The sequence below is a fragment of the Sparus aurata genome, unplaced genomic scaffold (genome assembly GCF_900880675.1).
Source record: "Sparus aurata unplaced genomic scaffold, fSpaAur1.1, whole genome shotgun sequence".
NCBI lineage: Eukaryota > Metazoa > Chordata > Actinopteri > Spariformes > Sparidae > Sparus > Sparus aurata.
Genome location: NW_022045114.1, coordinates 192,431 through 213,865, shown reverse-complemented (window position 1 = coordinate 213,865; position 21,435 = coordinate 192,431). Strand labels below are relative to the sequence as shown.

General features: G+C 41.3%; 1 protein-coding gene and 1 long non-coding RNA gene across 2 annotated transcripts; both read left to right on the top strand.

The window, feature by feature from the left end:
• Positions 1 to 3,974: 3,974 nt before the first annotated feature.
• LOC115577761 (uncharacterized) lies at positions 3,975 to 5,409 on the top strand. Its single transcript, XR_003983275.1, has 3 exons — positions 3,975 to 4,113; positions 4,419 to 4,547; positions 5,377 to 5,409. It is a non-coding gene; the product is annotated as an uncharacterized LOC115577761 (long non-coding RNA).
• A 2,536-nt stretch (positions 5,410 to 7,945) lies between these two features.
• Positions 7,946 to 19,134, top strand: LOC115577768 (neoverrucotoxin subunit alpha-like; the record flags this gene model as incomplete). The annotated part of the gene is made up of 3 exons (XM_030410657.1): positions 7,946 to 8,112; positions 9,933 to 10,077; positions 18,673 to 19,134. Coding segments are annotated over 3 exons (774 nt in total), but the record flags the coding sequence as incomplete, so codon positions are not given.
• Between the last annotated feature and the right edge of the window lie 2,301 nt (positions 19,135 to 21,435).

Below are 21,435 nucleotides of genomic sequence, written 5' to 3'. Positions count from 1 at the left end.
TGTTCTGAAAATAACACGTGTCATACTTTCCATACGACTTCAGTTTTTATATTTCAACACTTTAACCTGAAAAACATTCAGGACGTAAAATCAAACGTCTCTGAAGCTTTATTTAACAAGATGTGTGTCACTCACATGTTGATGTTTCTGGTTGTTTTATGTGTTTTTATAATGATGAGAAGAAAAAAAAACCTGTGATCGTGTTCATAAACTCATCTGATGGTTTCCATGGTGACATAATAAACAGATGGATGTAAAAACAGGTTGTTTATCAGGATGTTTTATTACAAAAACTGAATATTAACAGCTGATTAGAATACAAAACAACAAAAGTGTGTATTATTATGTATATATTCATTAAACTGTCTCATTGTGCTGATGTGGTGTTTTTCTGCTGTTAACTTCATGTTATTTATTGTTTTATGTGTTTTTTACCGTTCTGACAACAGATGTGACACGTTTAACCAGAGTTTGATCACTTTTACTTTGAAAATACTCAGAATGGAAGACTGAAAGAGGTGGAAACCTTTTAGAAACAGGTGAGCATCATCAAAGATTGTATAGTCTGAGGGTCTTAGCAGGAAGTAGACGGAGCCGGAATGATCTCCTCTGTCAGTAGAAACAACTGGTTTCACCTTTTAGAAACAGGTGAGCATCATCAAAGATCGTCTAGAGTCTAGACAATCTTTGATGATACTCACCTGACGGTTGCTGTGTCGGCTGACATCACATCACACCTTCATGAGCTCAAGTTAAAGCTGCAGGACCGGAAACATTCAGTGGTTCATTGGATGACAGCTGCTGGATGTTTCCACAGGAAGCTGCACATTCTCACAGCAGATGTTGAAGGAGAGTGAACACACTTCCCAAAGCTGCAGAACACACTCAGTCTGAGAGAGATGTTCCTCCCTGTGTTGACTTCATACACAAGCTGAGTGGAAACTTCAGTAAAAGCTTTGACAGCTTCAGCCTCGGGCAGCAGCTCCTCCTGCTGACCCACAATCCTCTCCTCATCACAGAACTTTTCACAGGAGGTGACACAGACGTTGAGGTGGGCTCATGTGGGATCTCTGCAGCTGGAGCTCATTGATCTGTGAGGAAGTGATGCATGAAGAGCATTTAGAGGCCACTGACCTGCTGCTTTCTGGCTGCTGCGCACTGTTTTCATGGTCTAACCAAAGCAGCACTGCACACCTGGACCACGTTTGGATCCACTGACGGCTGTGAGTCGGCTTTTTCCACCGTCAACAACATGAAGAACAAGTCTGGTTCCAGGCTCACAGGTGAACACCTACAGATCTGCATGAGAACGGCAGCGACTCCATTCAGCCAAGATTGAAATCAGTGGCAGGACCATCACATGCCCATTCCTCTCAGGAAGACAAGTCAAAGAAAAGAAGCAGATATTCAAAGAGAAAAGGCTGTTTGCACTTTTTATTGACTGTTTTCTGCTGCCCTTTAGCTCCCTCTTGTGGTGAATCTCGTGTCCTGCGCTCTCAGTCTGACAGCTCTGACTCTTCATCCAGCCCTGAACTGATCTTATAACAAAGCTGCTTTTATATTCAACATGACTAAGAAGTAGCTCATATTACAGTAGTTACTGTTTAATGTAGGCTGGTGCAAACTTAGGATTTGTAATAGCTGTTTCACAAAGTCCATAAAGTTTCTTATAAACAGACGATTTGTTAAGGGAGTCTGGTTATATTGTTTTTGCGTATAATCCTTGCAGAATTAACAAGTAGGTCCAGATAGTTAGGAATATGTGGAGAAAGCATTTTAAACGTTTGTTATTTTTCTTTTGAGTTCTGCTTCCATCTAGTGCTTCTTTGCTGCCATGTTAAAAGGTGGAAACCAGGTGAGCATCATCACAGATTGTATAGTCTGAGGGTTTTCTGTTCCAATGTGATAGAAACACATTTGTTTTTTATCACAGCAGCATCACACAAACAAATATATTCAAGGATATTCATTGAAAATGTGCCGTATTTAATAATGAATCGTGTCCACATCAGCTGTGAAAACATTCTGACCAACACGTTCTACTCTTGATTGGAACTTTAATACCCAGAAATCCTCTGTGGTGACGTCACTAACAGTTTGAACATGTCAACCCCCAGACTCCCTTATGAAATCTCTCCATTTAGTGAGTTTTTGAGTTAGGAGACACTTTATAACCTCCTGAAACGCTGTTTGTGACTGATTCTTCATTATTTGGGCCTTCTTGTAAATTCGGCATGTGTCAGCTCGTTGTGGGTCGTGCTGCAGCCCCCTCAGTCTAACAGGAAGACTCCCAGTCAGTCACACGCCTCTCTGGCTGTTTCCTCCTCACAGTTTACTTTCACTTTCTCTGACAGTTGTGTTGCAGATAGTTTTTCTCCGTCTGAACCTCGAGCTGAAGGTAATGTAATGAATCTGACATGTTCGACTCGCTAACACAAGCTCTACTTTTCATTGTAACACCGGAAACAGCACAAAAAGTGAAGCTCGGTTGTTTATTTCTCGATGAACTCGTTAAAGTTTAAACTCGGGACGACGGAGGAGAAACAACAGCCGATAAGAACATCCGCCATTTTGTGCTGATACTTGCTTACTTACTGAAACACAGCCAACACAGACTGACGACAGTTTAACTACCTTGGTTAAACATCTTTGAGTATTTAGAGTTTCACCGTAGAAGCTAAACTTCTTCTCATTATTCATATTATTACTCCACGGTGTGTTACGTCATGTGACCTCAGACCTCAGCTACGTCACACAGGTGAAGCACACTCGCAACCATAAAGTAAACAAGTGTTATGTTCGTGACATAGGTCTATATTATATGTTATATATATTATATTATATTGTTGAGCTTGTAACACATTTAGTCACACATGAGGTTAAACTCAGATCGCTGCTCTTTGTATCAGAGTAAGATGACGAGAAGAATCTGTAAAAGATTCACTACATAAAAAACATGTTGGAAAACTCTTTTCTTACAAGCATTAATATTTTATTGATCACATATATATGAATATATGTAATATATTTTCACATAAACAAGAAATATTTTTTAGGCTCGATGTCGAGACACTTTTCTCCCTGAACTCAAAATGAATGCAGTTAATTTATCACATGCAGGTAAAATCATGTTAGATGTAATAACAGAAGCACACTAGCAAAGTGTTGGTTGTCTATTAACAATAATAATAATGATAATAATAATAATAATGATTAAACATCAGTGTCTTTATTTTTCTTGATGTAATTCTGACATTAAATACATTCAAGTGAAATATTTATGAACAAACTCAGACAACAGTAAATATGTTAATAAATAGAAACTATTAGAGTTTTAAATGATTATTATCAACAGAGGTGGATTGAAACTTAGTACATTTACTCAAATACTGTATTTAGGCTCTAATATTTCTTTTTATGCAACTTTATATTTCTACTCCACGACATTTTAAAGGCAAATATTTGTCTGACAGACTTTAATTCATAGTTAGTTTTCCGTTTCTCCCTGCTGTCCTGCCAAGTGAAGACTCTGTGTCGTTTGGTCTTTAAGATGTCAAAAGTTGTGGAGAACACTTGACAGTTTCTTAGAGCCAAACGTTGTTTAGAATAATAATTTCATTGGTGTGTGTGTGTTGCTGTGTAATCTTTGCTTCACACCTCTTGAATTTAGTCCATTAAACCACTGATAACCACTGACCAATCAGGAGCTGCGCTGTGTGATTCTGCAGCTCATCTTAGTTTTTAACATTTTCATTTTATTTGTTGACTGTGTCAAACATTTTGTCCTTTCTCTCTTTTTCAAAGGTCACTTTATACTTCTTGTTGTGAAATAATTGTTTTATGTTCACATTTTCATGGTTGAAATGAATAATAGTCAATTAATGTTCAGTTGATGTGCAGATGAATGAGTTGTGTTTCCTCTCCAGATGAAAGTGTGTGTGAGTTGAGCAGCATGAATCAGTGTGAGGACAGAGAGGAGGGAGGCCCTCCCTCTAAAACCACTGGACCTGGACGTGGACCTGGACCTGAGCCCAGCTGTGTGTCCTTAAAGAGTGACCATTCAAAAGGTCGTCCCATTGATTTTAAAGGACAACCACGTCCTGCTGTAAAGAGGTGAGCTGTTAATAACACTAATATGTGACTGATTCATGTTTTAACTGTGGAGAAAGATGTTTTTTGAAACCTGATGCTTATTTTCAGCTTTGTTCTTCTTCAGTGAAATTTGTATTCTCAATTTAGAAAGCTGCCCAACAGAACCAGTCTTCATCTCTTCATTTCACTTTATTGAATTAGTTTGGTCCAATATTCTCTGAAGGTTTATTCCTGATGTTTTCCACTATTTTATGGACATAAGCTTCTGTGTCTGAAGACTAGAAAGTGAATTAACATCTCTGGTGGTCTTCTTCTCTGTCCAACAGGAGACCAGCCTCTACTGGACCTGGACCTGGAACTGGACCTGGACCTGAGCCCAGCTGTGTTTCCTTCAAGAGTGACCAGTCAAAGGACATTATTATTGAATTCAAACAAGCACATTCCTCAGACAGACAGTAAGTTGTGGTCATGTTGCTCTCTGTTGATGTTTGTCCTCATTAAATCCAGTGTGACCAGTTGTCCTGATGGTCTTCATGTTCTCAGAGTGATGATGGAGGTCAGAGCAGGATTAGTATTAGAGGACAGGTTCACATTTCTTCATGTCCGTCCCTAAATAACTCTGACAGGACAGTGTTCCTCCTGTGGACAAACAGCAGTGACTCACCTCCTGCTGAAATCTGAGTCCTGCTGCTGAGGACAGGAAGGGCTGTGTGTTATATCTGATGTTACAAGGGCCCGACCCATCCGGACTTCATGGGGCCGGTACCAAAACCCATATTACGGAGTAAAAAACTCTGATAACTAATATATCCGCTGATTAGATATAAAATATATAAAAACAAATAACTTATTTTCTGATCTCTTAAATATAGTTTAAACACTTGAGACAAAGATATGAACTGAAGATGGAACATTTTACAGTTTTACAATATTTGTTATATATGCAAAAATAATAATGTTATACAAACAGGTCTAAAGTTACATGGAGCATTTTTAAACTCAGAATTTTAGTATTTTTTCTTACTACAAGTCATGTCTACATGAATATTGCTTATATTTACAAATGATGAATTCATTAGTTTCTTTATATTTAGGCGGTTGTGTCATTAATCACCCAAAAGCAACACACAAAATAGTCAATAAATGACTTTCGGGTCATAAATCAGACAAATTAAATATCAAAATCAAGTTTGTACGAAAAACAAACCAGTAATTTAGTTTTTTGGTATCAGATTCAAAGTTTTGCAGACGCAGAGTCACTGATTCTTCATGATTCCTCCACAGAGTCGACCAGGAGAGCTCAGAGGTTCCCAGAGGTCCGTCTGTCCAGCAGCATCAGACACACCTGGACTCCATATTTATGGTCTGTACATGAACAACAACTACTTTTACATCCAGTCTGTTCACAGTAATCTCCATGCTGCACTTTACAGACCAGTGATGAATCTGTCCAACATGGATCTGATGTTAAATGTTGTCATTCACATAATATTCTGTTTCAGCTGCTGGAGGAGAACATTGTCACTTTTGTGAAGAACGAGCTGAAGAAGATCCAGAAGGTTCTGAGTTCAGATCACTCTGAATCCTTAGAGAGTCAACGTGAGGATGAGGAGGTGTTGGGCGGTGAGGATGAAGAGCAGAGGGGGAGCAGCAGAGAGGCATTTCTGAAGATCACACTTCACTTCCTGAGGAGAATGAAGCAGGAGGAGCTGGCTGACCGTCTGCAGAGCAGTAAGAGGATTTCACTAAATGTTGGATCAATGAGACAATTTGTAATATCTCAACAGATGGAGGAAAAACATGGAAAACATGTTTATATGTGCTATTTTAGGGTAAGGAAATTGTCATATTTTCTTTATAAATGTCTTGATCTTTTTTGTTGTGTGTTCATTTAGAACATCTTGCCGCAGTTTGTCGGCGTAAACTTAAATCTAACCTTCAGAAGAAGTTCCAGTGTGTGTTTGAGGGGATCGCTAAAGCAGGAAACCCAACCCTTCTGAATCAGATCTACACAGAGCTCTACATCACAGAGGGAGGGACTGCAGAGGTCAATGATGAACATGAGGTCAGACAGATTGAAACAGCATCCAGGAAACCACACAGACCAGAAACAACAATCAGACGAGAAGACATCTTTAAAGTCTCACCTGGAAGAGATGAACCAATCAGAACAGTGATGACAAAGGGAGTGGCTGGCATCGGGAAAACAGTCTTAACACAGAAGTTCACTCTGGACTGGGCTGAAGACAAAGACAACAAGGATATACAGTTCACATTTCCATTCACTTTCAGAGAGCTGAATGTGCTGAAAGAGAAAAAGTTCAGCTTGGTGGAACTTGTTCATCACTTCTTCACTGAAACCAAAGAAATCTGCAGCTTTGAAGAGTTCCAGGTTGTGTTCATCTTTGACGGTCTGGATGAGTGTCGACTTCCTCTGGACTTCCACAACACTGACATCCTGACTGATGTTAGAGAGTCCACCTCAGTGGCTGTGCTGCTGACAAACCTCATCAGGGGGAAACTGCTTCCCTCTGCTCGCCTCTGGATAACCACACGACCTGCAGCAGCCAATCAGATCCCTCCTGGGTGTGTTGACATGGTGACAGAGGTCAGAGGGTTCACTGACACACAGAAGGACGAGTACTTCAGGAAGAGATTCAGAGATGAGGAGCAGGCCAGCAGAATCATCTCCCACATCAAGACATCACGAAGCCTCTACATCATGTGCCACATCCCAGTCTTCTGCTGGATCACTGCTACAGTTCTGGAGGATGTGTTGAAGACCAGACAGGGAGGAGAGCTGCCCAAGACCCTGACTGAGATGTACATCCACTTCCTGGTGGTTCAGGCCAAATCGAGGAAGGTCAAGTATGATGGAGGAGCTGAGACAGATCCACACTGGACTCCAGAGAGCAGGAAGATGATTGAGTCTCTGGGAAAACTGGCTTTTGATCAGCTGCAGAGCGGCAATCTGATCTTCTATGAATCAGACCTGACAAAGTGTGGCATTGATATCAGAGCAGCCTCAGTGTACTCAGGAGTGTTCACACAGATCTTTAAAGAGGAGAGAGGACTGTACCAGGACAAGGTGTTCTGCTTCATCCATCTGAGTGTTCAGGAGTTTCTGGCTGCTCTTCATGCCCATCTGACGTTCATCAACTCCAGAGTCAATCTGCCGGTAGAAGAAAAGCAGTCAGCTTCCTGGTGGTCTAAACTATTCAGAGACAAACCTGACCCAACACATCTCATCAACTCCCAGGAGTCTGAAGCAAGAAAAAACGAAGTTGCATTGACACAGTACCTCCAGAGTGTTGTGGACAAGGCCTTACAGAGTCCAAATGGACACCTGGATTTGTTCCTCCGCTTCCTTCTGGGTCTTTCACTGCAGACCAATCAGACTCTCCTCCGAGGTCTGCAGACACAGACAGGAAGTATCTCAGGGACCAACCAGAACATAGTGGAGTATATAAAGAACAAGATCAGTGAGAATCTGTCTGCAGAGAGAAACATCAATCTGTTCCACTGTCTGAATGAACTGAACGATCGTTCTCTAGTGGAGGAGATCCAACAGTACCTGAGTTCAGGACGTCTCTCCACAGATAAACTGTCTCCTGCTCAGTGGTCAGCTCTGGGCTTCATCTTACTGTCATCAGAAAAAGATCTGGACGTGTTTGACCTGAAGAAATACTCTGCTTCAGAGGAGGCTCTTCTGAGGCTGCTGCCAGTGGTCAAAGCCTCCCACAAAGCTCTGTAAGTGTGGAGACGTTTCTTCAGAATGCAGTAAATGTGCTGTTATTGACCCAAATAGAAATAATTGTCTTGTTCTGCTCATTATTCTTTATCCAGACTGAGTGACTGTAACCTCTCAGAGAGAAGCTGTGAAGCTCTGTCCTCAGTTCTCAGCTCCCAGTCCTCTAGTCTGAGAGAACTGGACCTGAGTAACAACAACCTGCAGGATTCAGGAGTGAAGCTACTTTCTGCTGAACTGAAGAGTCCACACTGTGTCCTTGAAACTCTCAGGTCAGGATTTATTATTTTATTTCATTTTTTTTTGTAACATAACAATTGGAGCAGGTCTTGATCATACTCCTAATATAATTCGATTTATTTAAGAGACCCATCATGTCCCCCACGAGCAAGCACTCAACACAGTGTTGAGAAAATACTGCCTTTTAACGGACAGAATCCTCTAGCACAGGGGTTCTCAACCTTTTGCAAGCTGGGCCCCCCCCAAGCTGGTTCATTGCAGTTGGGGCCCCCCCTCCTCCTCTATGCCTGTCAGTCATGATGAGTCGCGTCTCTTCACCTCTCTGCTGTTTCTGCAGCTGAGCACTGTGCTGCATGTCTCTCTCCCCGGCCGGGAGAGTTATTATACCGTAAAATACCAAATAATAGTCGGGGCATTTATTTGTTTCAATCACTGAACAGACCAGGCATTTATTTGGGACAGGCATTTAATTCCTTCCTCTCACAAATCCGGAATGAAAATGTCACAAACTTCTCCAGCTTCCCGGTGAATTCTCTGGCATCCTTCTGCAAGTGAAGTTGTTGCAGTGGAGGAAACGATTCAGCCAACCAGCACTCGCTGCAAACTCCTCATCTCTGCTGTCACTCACGGTGGCGGACATTTATTTTGCCCTGATCATTTTGCGGGACACTCTCTCGTGGCGTGCCCGTTTGCTGATAACTCATCCCCGCATGTTTATCTCAGGCTCCTCGCTAGCCTTCTTCCTCCCTCCAGCAGGCAGCCTGGCCCTGCTGCCGTCCTCCTCGGACAGACGCTAAAGCTCACTTTGATTTTTTCATCATCTCTCACTCTCTTGGGGCCGACAGAGAAACGTCTTTTCCTCTGCATATTTTACGACAGCAAGTTTGAATTTCAAGTCGTACTTTTTATTTTTTGCTGCACCGGAGGCATGGCGATCATTAATGTGATGCTGACTGACAGGAAGCAAGCACAATATGTGAAGAAGGCGAAGAAGAAAAACGTGCAGTGTCAGTGGTCACATCTTCTTTCTTGATTTAAAAAAAATAAATGAATTAGACCCGGCATTTATTTTGTTATTTATCAAAATATACACCTGCACTCTGCGTTTAAAGGGACTGTGGTTATTTGAAACCCGGCTATTATTTGGTAATATAAGTTACATTTACACCCAGCTCTGTAAGCCTGGGCTGGGACGGCGGCGGCCATGCGCAGCCTGGACGCGGAGTGATGTGTGTCTCCTCTCTGCTCTGACTGCAGGCTGGACTGCTGCGTGAGGTACTGAGAGACTGACCGCCTGTGAGTGCTTTTGGACGGGGGAGGGACTCACGGCAGCACCCGCTGCTCGTCGAGCACAGTAACTGCAGAGTGATACGTGCTGTCAAGTCAGAGTCTCCAAACACCACAAAAGTTTCCAGTAACACCAGTAAAAGATAGATTTGTCGGTAGACGCTTTTGACATAAAAATCGCCAGAAGGATGATTTGTTTGTGTGTTTAATAGTCCAACCACTTGCATGTCGACATGGGGGGAATTTTCGTGATTTTGTATTTTTTTTTTCCTCCCATCCTGTAACCTACTCGCGCCCCCCCTGGAGAGTGTCAGCGCCCCCCCAGGGGGGCGGGCCCCACCGGTTAAGAACCACTGCTCTAGCAGAACCGGGCTTAGTGGTTGGCCGCCATCTGTCTCAACTGGTTGGGTTGAGATAGAGTGACAGAAGTCCCATTCACATGGAATGTGGGGATGGTTTCATTCTGCCTCTGATAATTATGTTATAAACATTAAACCCTTAAACACAGATGTGCATTGAATCATCAGGACCCTCAGCTGATGTGTGTTGCTTTGTGTGTCTGCAGACTGTCAGGCTGTCTGATCACAGAGGAAGGCTGTACTTCTCTGGCCTCAGCTCTGGACTCCAACCCCTCCCATCTGAGAGAGCTGGACCTGAGCTACAATCATCCAGGAGACTCAGGAGTGAAGCAGCTTTCTGCTCGACTGGAGGATCCAGGCTGCAGACTGAACACTCTCAGGTATGTAGAGTCCTGCTGCAGCCACCGACAGTCAGTAGCCCCATTCACAGTGCTGCGCCAATTCTCCGCCTCTGTGAGAATTTTTCAGAAGCTGTGAGGGGTGAAATTTTGCTCTGGTGCTGATCAGCGCATGTCGGTCCTTCACTCAACTCAATAAAGAGAAATGTCCCACAAAGCAACATAACAGGACCAAACAAAAGTAACATAGTAACTAGGGCGGGCGATATATTGAATATACTCGATGTATCGCGGCTTGTTCTCTGTGGGATGTAGAACATGACTATATCGTGAATACTCGAGTATACATTCAATTGTCACGCAGTTGCTTTTAGTCACGGGCACTGAACTACAGGTATTTCTCACTCTCTCTCATCTCTCCGCACAGAGAGATAAAACAAATGCACCTAGTTACGTACATCGCATTCTGTCGTGCGTGCAACGTCATACGCCCGGCAGCATGTAGCAGCAGAGGTCTCAGGTAGCAGCAGCAGCAGGTGCTATGAATTAATTCCCAAGAAAAACAACGCAGGATCCATCTACTGGCAGTGGTTTGGGTACAAGAGGGAGGACGTAAAGTATGCATGGATTAAAGTTCTCCGTCGCTACAACAGATTTCCGTCATTCAAACTTCACAGAGGCGACTTATGAGATCGATGTAGGTCGGAGGAGAACAAGTGTTGGCTGTGCTTTATTGACAGATTGTCACACTCTACAGCCAATGGTATCGTTTACAGTGTGTGTGCGCCTGACCAATGACAGTGCAGTGACCCACACAGGACGGGATATAAACACGGAGCAGCGCTAACGTTTAGCTGCTTAGCTAGCAAGGACTCGTCGCGCTGCTACGTTACCAATTAGTTTTTGAGTTTAGTCAACACTTGAGAACTCGTCTGACACGGAGAGTCTCCTGTTGTGAGCTACATGTGTGAAATAACAACTACAGTCTGGACTTTGTCTGCAGTGTATCTGTGTAAACGGCTTCAGCGTCTCTCCCTCCCCTCTGGCACCATGAGTTACCATGGTTACAGGAACGCCCTGAAACTTTACAATGATCAATGCAAAGTTTTTGGTTAGTTTGTACAAAATCATGAATGTAGCCTGATTGTAGCTTAATGCTGAAATCTTTTATTATTACATATAGAACAAATGTAAAGCCTCAGAGCTTCTTTGATTATTAACAGCATGTTAGTGATGACAGAAAGGTGATAACTCGCCATCAGACTGACAAGGCTGCAAAAGTTGATTTAGTTACTGTTTGTATGATGTATTTTTCTGTTAAACGATAAGAAGCTCGCTTTAAACATTATTATTATTAATAATAATCATATTATAATACAAGTAATCTCTGTCTGTCTGTGTATGTGTGTGTGTGTCAAATATCTCTGCGGATCAGGATCAGACTGACCTGAGACTTTCAACATGGCTGCTGTGTGGTTCAGTGGCGTCCAATTTAGCATTTGCTTGGACTGCAATGATACCGTTAATACATTATTTCATAAAAGCTTTACAAATTCCATGAGCATTGTCCACCGGAGCCACCACAGTCACGTGCGCACCAGAGCCAATCACTGCAGAGCTCAAGCCCACGACATACCTGAAGAAACAAGCGGATTTATACCTGCAGCGGTGCGAGCTCGACCAGGATTTTGCCGGCGGTTCGGTTCCGTTCTGTGCATCTAAACTGACTGTTGTGGATTAATGAGATTAAACAAGTCCAAGTCTGTTTGGGTCTGAGGAGATCCGGAGACGCGCTGTGGATGTTCGGCCCACCGCCCGAGTCGACGGAGCGGACGCACTGGCACGTCCAAAACTGGATTTAGGGTAAATAATGTCCAACACGCTTTTTCGCGAACATTGCCGTTACGTTTGCTTTATGTCTGGTGCAGGAAGAAACAGTAAAAATGTGCTTTTGTCACAAGTGGATTTATACCTGCAGCGGCGCGAGCTGGACCGGGATTTTGCAGGCGGTTCGGTCCCGTTCTGTTCTGTTCATCTAAACTGACTGTTGTGGATTGTAATGAGATTAAACAAGTCCAGACCGAGTCTGTTCGGGTCTGAGGAGATCCGGAGACGCGCGGTCAACAAAGTGGGATCGGAATCTGTGGATGTTCGTGTTTAGCTAGCTGCTAGCCGCTAACCGACCCACACGGCCCACCTACCGAGTTGACGGAGCGGGCGCACCGGCACGTCCAAAACTGGATTTAGGGTAAATAATGTGCAACACGCTTTTTCGCTAACATTGCCGTTACGTTTGCTTTGTGTCTGGTGCATGAAGAAACAGTAAAATAGTGCTTTTGTCACTAAAGTGTTCAAGCAGCAAGTTTGGTTGTGGAGGGACATCGGCGGATGATTGACAGCAGCAGTGATGTGTTGGAGACGGCGACAGGGATAGCGAGTTTTGAGTGTTGAGAGATTTGTGACATATAGCGTGTTTGGAGTGTATAGTTAGTGTGTTATGTAATATTTGGTGTGGTGTGTTTAGTGAGTAGTGTAGTCGTGTTGTGAGGCAAACCAAGGAGGAGACTGCTGAATGTGGAACAGGCAGGAATGAGCTGAGGAGCCTGAGGCATTGCCTGCATTTAAATGTTAATAGTTACACATAGCTTTGTAAATTTCAAAAACTTATACACCAATTTAGTAAACAACAATTATATTTGCATTATAACTAATGCAATTGGTTCATTAAACATATTTGTGGTTTTCACAGTAAAAAAACTAACTTTTTCTACTCTGATTTTATGTTATTTTGTGATTTTAGGTCCATAGTGTTAATATAGTACCTTAAAATGAAAAAATAACTGTACAGTCACACATGTGAGGTTGTGCTAAAAATAATTACACCAAGTAAGGCAAGGTAAATAGTTTTTAAGGTGAGCCAATTATATCCCTGACGTCCCACCTTCAAACACAGCCTCATTTGGCCATCCATGAAAAAGCTACTTAACCTCCCACTTTTCTATAGGAAAACATGCTTTCTACGGGCAATGCACTAGTAATAGTAATTAATAATAATGATGATGAGAAGAAGAAGTAGAAAAATAGCGTACTGAAAAGTTCTATCGATGGTTGATTATTTGAAAGAGTAAAACTTGAGGGAAGCTTGGCAAAAAAAATGGCACTGTTGGTCAAATATTTAAACTTGATGTCTGCATTAGAGAACAGTGTGTGGGGTGAGGCTGTAAATCATATCTTATTTTTTCAGTACGTGTCAAGTGACGTGTCCTGTAACATGTTTCACAAATTACAAATTGGGAATATGACTTGGCTACAGCTCGAAAAAACATTTCAGTCAAAAGATTTTTTTATTTTTGCATTAATCCATGAAATCTGCATATATTAATGCAGTATGAGCAATGTTTTAATGTAGACACATAGAATCATCATACTGGCATGATTGTATGCATCAAAGTGTTAATTCAAGGCTAAGGGAAAATATCGAGATATATATCATGTATCGTGACATGGCCTAAAAATATCGGGATATTAGTAAAAGGCCATATCGCCCAGCCCTAATAGTAACTGTAACTGTCTTTGGCAGCTTATATGAGGAAAAAGATACTGCAGCTATACGTGGAGAAGCGCCTGTCCTCCTGTCTGTCCTCTGTCCTCCCGTCTGTCCTCTGTCCTCCCGTTTGTCGTCTCATCCGTCCTCCCGACTCTAAATCACATTTCTGCCTGAAAAACAGCATCTGTCACTGAACAAAATCTTTAACTCTCCTTTGTGTTGAAAAATAAATCTCTGTGACGGTCAGTCCCTCCAGACAGAGACTTCACTTAACCTTACCCCAGAACACAGCCCCCATCCCCGCGAGTGACAGAATCAGACAGCATCGAGTTTATTGATGGTAATTATCTAATTATGTAATTTAGAATGAAAAATGTAACTTTGTCTCTTTTGAGGATGTTTGGTGGGTCAGGATCTCAATCATTACACATGATAACAGCATCCATATCATTATAGAGTATCCGCCGGTTTAGACTGACAGAAGGACATCGGGGAAACACCTTGAAAACAAACAGACCTCATCATCTGCTTCGTTTACTCCACCTCCTGTTGTTCAGTTCAGGTCAGAGAAAAGGCAGCATAGCTTGAAGCCAAGAGTTACTATTGAAGAGAGGAAGATAATAAAAACATATGAAGATCAGCAGAGGGTTATCAAAACATGAACATTAAATCTAATTTCCACCACGTCACTGCTGTGTTATGATATTAATGATAACAACAGACTCTGTGTCGGATGTCTGATCAGAAAATACTGAACCTCAAATTCATAAGATTTCTGTGACACATACATTAATTTAATTAATTTTGTCATAGAAACTCTTTCCCTGAACTTGAGAATCAGTGTTTTTGCCAAAGTGCTTGACTTTGAACTTAAAATGGTTCTGACATGGATCTTTATCAACAATGTAGTAATTACATTCTAGATCATCACTGACAGTTTATTTCTGCCTCAGTGTGAAACAATTTACAAACTGTAACAACTTTCTATGGCATCAGTTTAAAGTGAACAGAAGATATAAAACAGTCCAATAACAACGTTAGATGACATGAGGTTGAACATTCCTGTCACATTACCATAACAGCAGCAGTGCATAGATGAATTTAAGATGGGCTCAGTGGAGCCGTCTTGGCTCCTGTCATGAGGAAACTGCTGCTCCAGCTGAGTTTGGGCTGTTTTGGGTAGTTATCATTATAACAGCCTGCAGGGGCAGGAAAGTTTCAGGGTTTTACACCACCAGCTAAATCAAATGACAGAAGAAGACATTCAGTGATCAATCATCTGCTCCATTGATTAACATGATATGTGACCTGTGCAGAGCTGCAGCTCTCTACAGTAGTTGGTGGACTTCTGGTTTAATGCTGCTGTAATTTACTTCAGCCTGGCTCGTAGCTGCTGACTCAGTTTCACTCTCAGCTGTTCTGAAGTCGTGTTAAGGTGCAGCTGGTGGAAATCCAATGTTTCCTGATTTTGCTGCTTCAAAATAAAAGCTTTGAAATAACTGCATCATGCTGGACTTTTATTGTGAAGTATTTAAAGGAAGTGTTAAATGCAGTAAGATGGCGTGACAATGTGCATGAATGGACTTTTAATTTCTCTTCTGTGGCAGCAAACAACACCTGGTTTCAGTTACTAACTGAGTCTATCCACACACTTTATGTCCGACTACAGTAATAACAGCAGCACTTTACTGTGACTGCAGCAACGTGCTCGTAGCTCTGTCACATACCAGAGAGACTCACTCCCTACCAACACAACACAGAGTAGTGTTTGTTGTCACAAGTTATAGAGCTGCAGCTAACAACTATTTTCATAACCCATTAATCACATAAAAACACAAAAGCAGACTTTTAGTTTTTTACATTTCCAGCATTTTATTAAAAGAATAAAAAAAATCTCTTACATTTTTCTCTTTAATCTTGTTCAGTTCAACTTCAAATTGTAAAAGCAACATAAATGTATCAGAGGTGATGAAATGTCTCCATTATAAGATGCATCATGATGCAGTGACAGAGCATCATCAAGAGTCTGCAGCTCATGTTGATTTTTGATTTTTCGGCCTCAGCTGGACAATAAAAAAGAGTATCTTTTTAATCTCGAGACACATCAGATTTTATGAACTTGCTGTGAAGCACTAACTGGACGAGACTTCTGCCTCACAACAATCACTGATCACGTTGGTCATTTTCTCCTTAAGCTAACGTCTGCAGCCATGAATAATAACTGTTACAGTAGCTAATCAGCCGAGATCTGAGGAGGTGCTGTCAACTCTGCTGTCCAACTCTGAGAGAGGTGTGTGCAGCAGAGCCAGTAAATGTTGAATCTTAAAGCTGCCATGTGAAATCTAGATTATTGTAGACAAACATGAAAGACGCTGCAGATGGAGACAGGTTTTATTTGATGATTGAAAAGATTCAGCTTTCATTTTGTTGACTGCTGTAGTCTGCAAAATGCATTGGAGGGACTTTCAGAATAAAAGATGAATTTAAATGATGAACAGTAGCTGTGTGCAGTGATATAGATCACTGAGGATGACGAACACTGAGATGCATCGAGAATCGTTGACAGCTGAATCGTAATGGAATCGTGAGGCCACTGAAGATTCACACCTCTAAAGTGTTTGTTACATAAAGAATGCAAAAGTAAAATATTATTTGTTTTCTAAAGTGCACATAGCACTCCTTCATCCTCCACCATTGATAGTGGCCTCATGTGTGTTAGCCGCATACTGAGGATACCATCAGTCAGAACAGCTGCTGGCTGTGGTGTCATGGGGCGTCCTTCCTCACAACGTAGTCATCATGTTGACTTGTTTCTTTGTGAAGTGAGAGACACAATATTATATCATATCAGTTTGCATAGTAGCACAATTGACATGAAGCTCAGTGAACTCAGAACACGCCTTGTTGTTTTAGTTCATATCTGCTGATGTAAAGGGCAAATACAGATCAGACCTGTACAATAAAACACAACAACAGAGCAGCACTTCCTCACAACATGTGAAAAGTAGAAACATCTTAGAGAAACTTACATTAAACATGTAATATATTCATGTTAAACATGTAATAGATTACATGTTAAACATGTAATAGGTTACAAAGGCTTTGTTGAGCCAGTAGATGAAGAAACATGAACAGTCCTACTAGGGGAGAACCCAAAGAGCTGTGATCCAGCAGCAGTCTATGTTCTGCTGCCACAAACTGAGGGACAGTGAGTGACAGTCAGCTGACAGTTGTTCATGTTATATGTGATGACACTTATTATTTAGTGTTGTGTTGTTATTGTCAGCTTTGGTTACACTTATATCTATGTTGTGTTTTTATCTACTGTACTAGTCTTTACACTACAATGTTCTTCTTTTCTTGCTTTGGCCACATGTTTGTGTCACATCGTACCAATGAAGACATTTTGAATTTTGATTTGGATTTAGAAAATTAAATAAAAAGATAAATGTACATTGTGAATGCAGCCTGAGCCATGCACTGAGAATAAAAAGGACATTTAATATATATTTTAACAGAACAGATGTGCTCAAGTTTCTATGTGAAGAAATAAAGACTTCACTTCAGACGATCTCTGACTGAAATGACATGAAATACTCTAAAACCTCCTCTGATGTCCTCCAGTGTCTCTGACCGTACTGCAGCTAATCACCCACCAGGGGGCGACACTGATCCATCACAGACCTGAGAGCACAGACGGAAGCTGTTTCTGTCTGAAACGTTGGTTGTTACATTGAAACCTGTAATATAGCCGGGCCCTAATCTTGTGTTTGCAGGAACAACAGGTTTACTAATGGATGAAGTGGATCAGGTCCAAAAGTTCATCCTGTCCAAACTTTTGTCAGTCAGCCTGTCCAACAAACAAATCCTGCTGCTCATTAAAACTCTGAACAATAAGTGACTAAAGGGACAGACACTACGGATCAGTGGAGACAGGTTCTGGGTTTGAAACCTTTACTAAGTCACCGTGCCGAGTCTCCTTCACCTGTAGTGGCTCTGACCTGATTTCTCTTCAGGTCTCAGTGATGTGGTGCTACCGGGCCATGTGAGATCAGCTCTGCACATCTTGTAGCTGTTTTCTTTGAAGACGTTAATATAAAGTGCTGCCACACTTTTGATGACTTGGCATCAAACATGACATGAAGTTCTCCTCACAGTAACTATTACTGCTGTAATATACATCAGATATCAATCCAGCACCAAACTATAGTAACATGAACATGTCAACACATGAAACCATGAAACTGTTTCTATCACAAACAGGTTCAGTGACACTTGTGAGGTTCTGGAGGGAAACAGTCTGGGAGTCTCTGTCACTTGGTTTTGTGGCAGAGGTCGGGAACCAACGTCCAATGTTTTCTGATTGATTTATTACGTATAAATTGTATTTGTTTCTTTGCACAGTAAAACAAAGCAGCAGAAACACAGCAAGAACAAAAAGCAGACTGTGCAGCTGAGATTCAGAAAAGCCCTCCAAGCTTCAAACAGGAATCGGACCTCAAAAGTTCTGACGTCCAAATCCAAAAGTCCTATAATATAGAAACATAAGCACAAGTTGACATTGGATCAAACAGCAAGCGTAAGGTCGCCCACAGGAAACAGCAACAACATCCAATAAAATAAAGATGAAGTGATAAATCCAACAGGAGGTTTGTGTGTGTTCTCAGATGTTGTGGTCCTCTTTCACACACACCAACATCCTGTGGCTCACTCTCAGTGTGTGAGGAGAGTGGCAGAGGTGAAGAGGTTCAGGGAGAACAGGGAGAAGCAGCCTGATGGACAGATTGTGTTTCTGTGTATGAGAGTCATGTCATGTCCATGTTTGCATGCTGAAAGAGGATGTGCTGCTCTGACCCCCCTCCTCCTTTCAGGGTGGAGCCTGCTGGAGTCCGATGGTTGACACCAGGTCTGAGGAAGTGTGAGTGTCTTTTTACTGTCATTCATGAAAACACTGTGACATCACTCATTCACATATGTGATGTCATCATCACACTGATGACACATTAATAACTGCAGCTGTGTTGTGTCTTTTTCTCTCCATCAGATTCCTGTGAGCTCACAGTCGACACAAACACAGTCAACAGAAAGATCAAACTGTCTGACAACAACAGGAAGATGACACATGTGGAGGAGGATCAGTCATATCCTGATCATCCAGAGAGGTTTGAGTCCGTGTGGCCTCAGCTGCTGTGTAGAACTGGTCTGACTGGTCGCTGTTACTGGGAGGTCGAGTGGAGAGGAAGAGTTTCTATATCAGTGAGTTACAGAAGAATCAGAAGGAGAGGAGACATTAAAGACTGTGTGTTTGGATACAATGATCAGTCCTGGCGTCTGAGGTGCTTTGATGATGGTCGTTACTATGTCTGTCACAATAACAGACAAACAGACATCTCCTCCTCCTCCTCCTCCTCCTCTGGTAGAGTAGCAGTGTATGTGGACTGTCCTGCTGGCACTCTGTCCTTCTACAGAGTCTCCTCTGACTCACTGATCCTCCTCCACACCTTCAACACCACATTCACTGAACCTCTTTATCCTGGATTTGGGTTCTTCAGGTCCAGTTCTGGTTCCTCAGTGAGTCTGTGTGGTGTTTAGTGTGCAGAGTCTCCTCCTGTCACAGAAACATTGTCAGTGCTGAACAGTTGAGTCTGTACAGGATCACAGTCACATCAATCTTTCAGCTTCTTGTAATAAATTCATCAGTCAACTTTGTACAAAATGATTCAAACTGATTGAAAAGATTCTTCATTTACATTTTAAACTTCTTCCATTAAATTGTGTAAATTGTGTTGACTTGTACTTTCTGTCATGTGTTGTTTTGAATTCTGGCTCTTGTTCCAATAAAATCCACAACTATTAGTGAAATGTAAGAAACAGAAAACATAGACTCGTCTGCAGCTTTAATTGTAAAGAATCATTGTGAACAAAGTTGTGAATGGACAGTAAAATATGATCAAATGTACTCGACACTCCACCTGAAACACTCTGACTTGTTTCATGTGTTTCTAATGATGAAACTAAAAGTTTGATGGTGTTGGTTAACACATGTAATTATGTCTGTAGTGACGTGATAAACTGCACAACATCTGTTCATTTCTGTGTGATTATTATATGAGAAGAAAACACATTTGAATGACAATCATTGTGTTTCTCTCAGTGTTTTGTGGCTGTTGAAGTCCGGCTGTATTTTCAGGACGTTTGTTGGATTTGAATCTGGTCCGTCAAACTAAACAGCTGTGAGAAAAGTCTTTCTCTGTCTGAGCCGGTTGGCTGAAGATGTTTGGAAGTCTGAGAGCCGGATGAAATACTGAAACACTTTCAGAGATCACAAACTAAACTGTCCTCATGAAGGTTTTAAACAAGTGCTGAAGAGATTTGAGCTCATGTTTGATGCTTCTGAACGTTGATGCTCAGAGCAAAGAGTCCAAAACTTGTACAAATTGTTCCTTTTTGTTTCAATCTGACTGTTTGTGAAACGATCAGCTGACGAGTTTATAATCAGACTGAAAGATGTCGCACAGCATCACTGAAATGTTTCTCCTCTGATAAAGTAGCTCAATATAAGAAAATCAAATATTTACAATATTAATGAGGTAATAAGACAATTTTTCCAACAGAACACTGTTTGAAGCCAGAGAGGTGGCAGGGTCCGCCACATATAAACACAGTGAAACAGTATAAAGTTTGTTTATTTAGTTTGTTGATCAGCTGATGAAGATCTTTCTCTGCTCGTTGTTGTTTCTTCCACTAAACTACAGACTGCTCCTTTAAACTTTCTTTCCTGGCATCAGAAATCGAGTGAAGAACAAAAACTTTGACTTGATTTTAGAAAATATCTGAAACAAGTATTATTCTGTGTGATTGCAGCACAGCGAGCACAACTTAAACTCCTCTTTTTATTTCATTATTCTGACTTGTTTCAGGATAAAAGACGTTTTTAAAAACAGATTTTTAATATTCTTAAAGCTTAAACATGTTTTCTTTTAGAGAAGGAACAAATAAATAATAAAACCAAAACAGAATGAGTGTAAAAGTTTGCTGAGACATGAATTGATGGTGAAATGAAAGCAGGTGGCAGCACAGAATCAGTGGGACTCAGAGATCTTCTGTCCTGACGACTCTCATCAATCTGTATGTGACTCATTTGTTTAACACTCACATTCAATCATTCATTTTCTCTTCATTTCTTTTGTTAAACGCTTTAAGTTCTCACCAAATCTGTTCAATGCTTCAACATGTGTGTGAATCAATAAGTCATGTAGTGATTATGGGTCGTTCCAACCAGCCAACTCACCCACAATCCAGAACTTTTCCCGCTTCTCCAGAACACTTCATATAGAAACTTAAATTAACTGAATGTGATCGTGCAGCTGAACTCCAAATACTTTTTAACTTGTGGATTTTTCAACTTTGACTCTCTAAACTCAATTTCAGGATTTTGGTGAATTTGAGACAAAACAACTATTTGGATTCTACAAGTTGTCATGATTTGAACAAAAGTTTCAACACAAATGTCTTTAAAAAGAATGTGTGACATGAGCTGGCAGGTCCTGGGTCAGTCGGTGTGGAGCGACCCGTATCTACAGAACATCTAAATATCTGATTTTACTCTGTCCTTTACTGATGTTCTGAAAATAACACACATGTCATACTTTCCATACAACTTCAGTTTTTATATTTAAACACTTTCACCTGAAAAACATTCAGGACGTAAAATCAAACGTCTCTGAAGCTTTATTTAACAAGATGTGTGTCACTCACATGTTGATGTTTCTGGTTGTTTTATGTGTTTTTATAATGATGAGAAGAAAAAACAAACCTGTGATC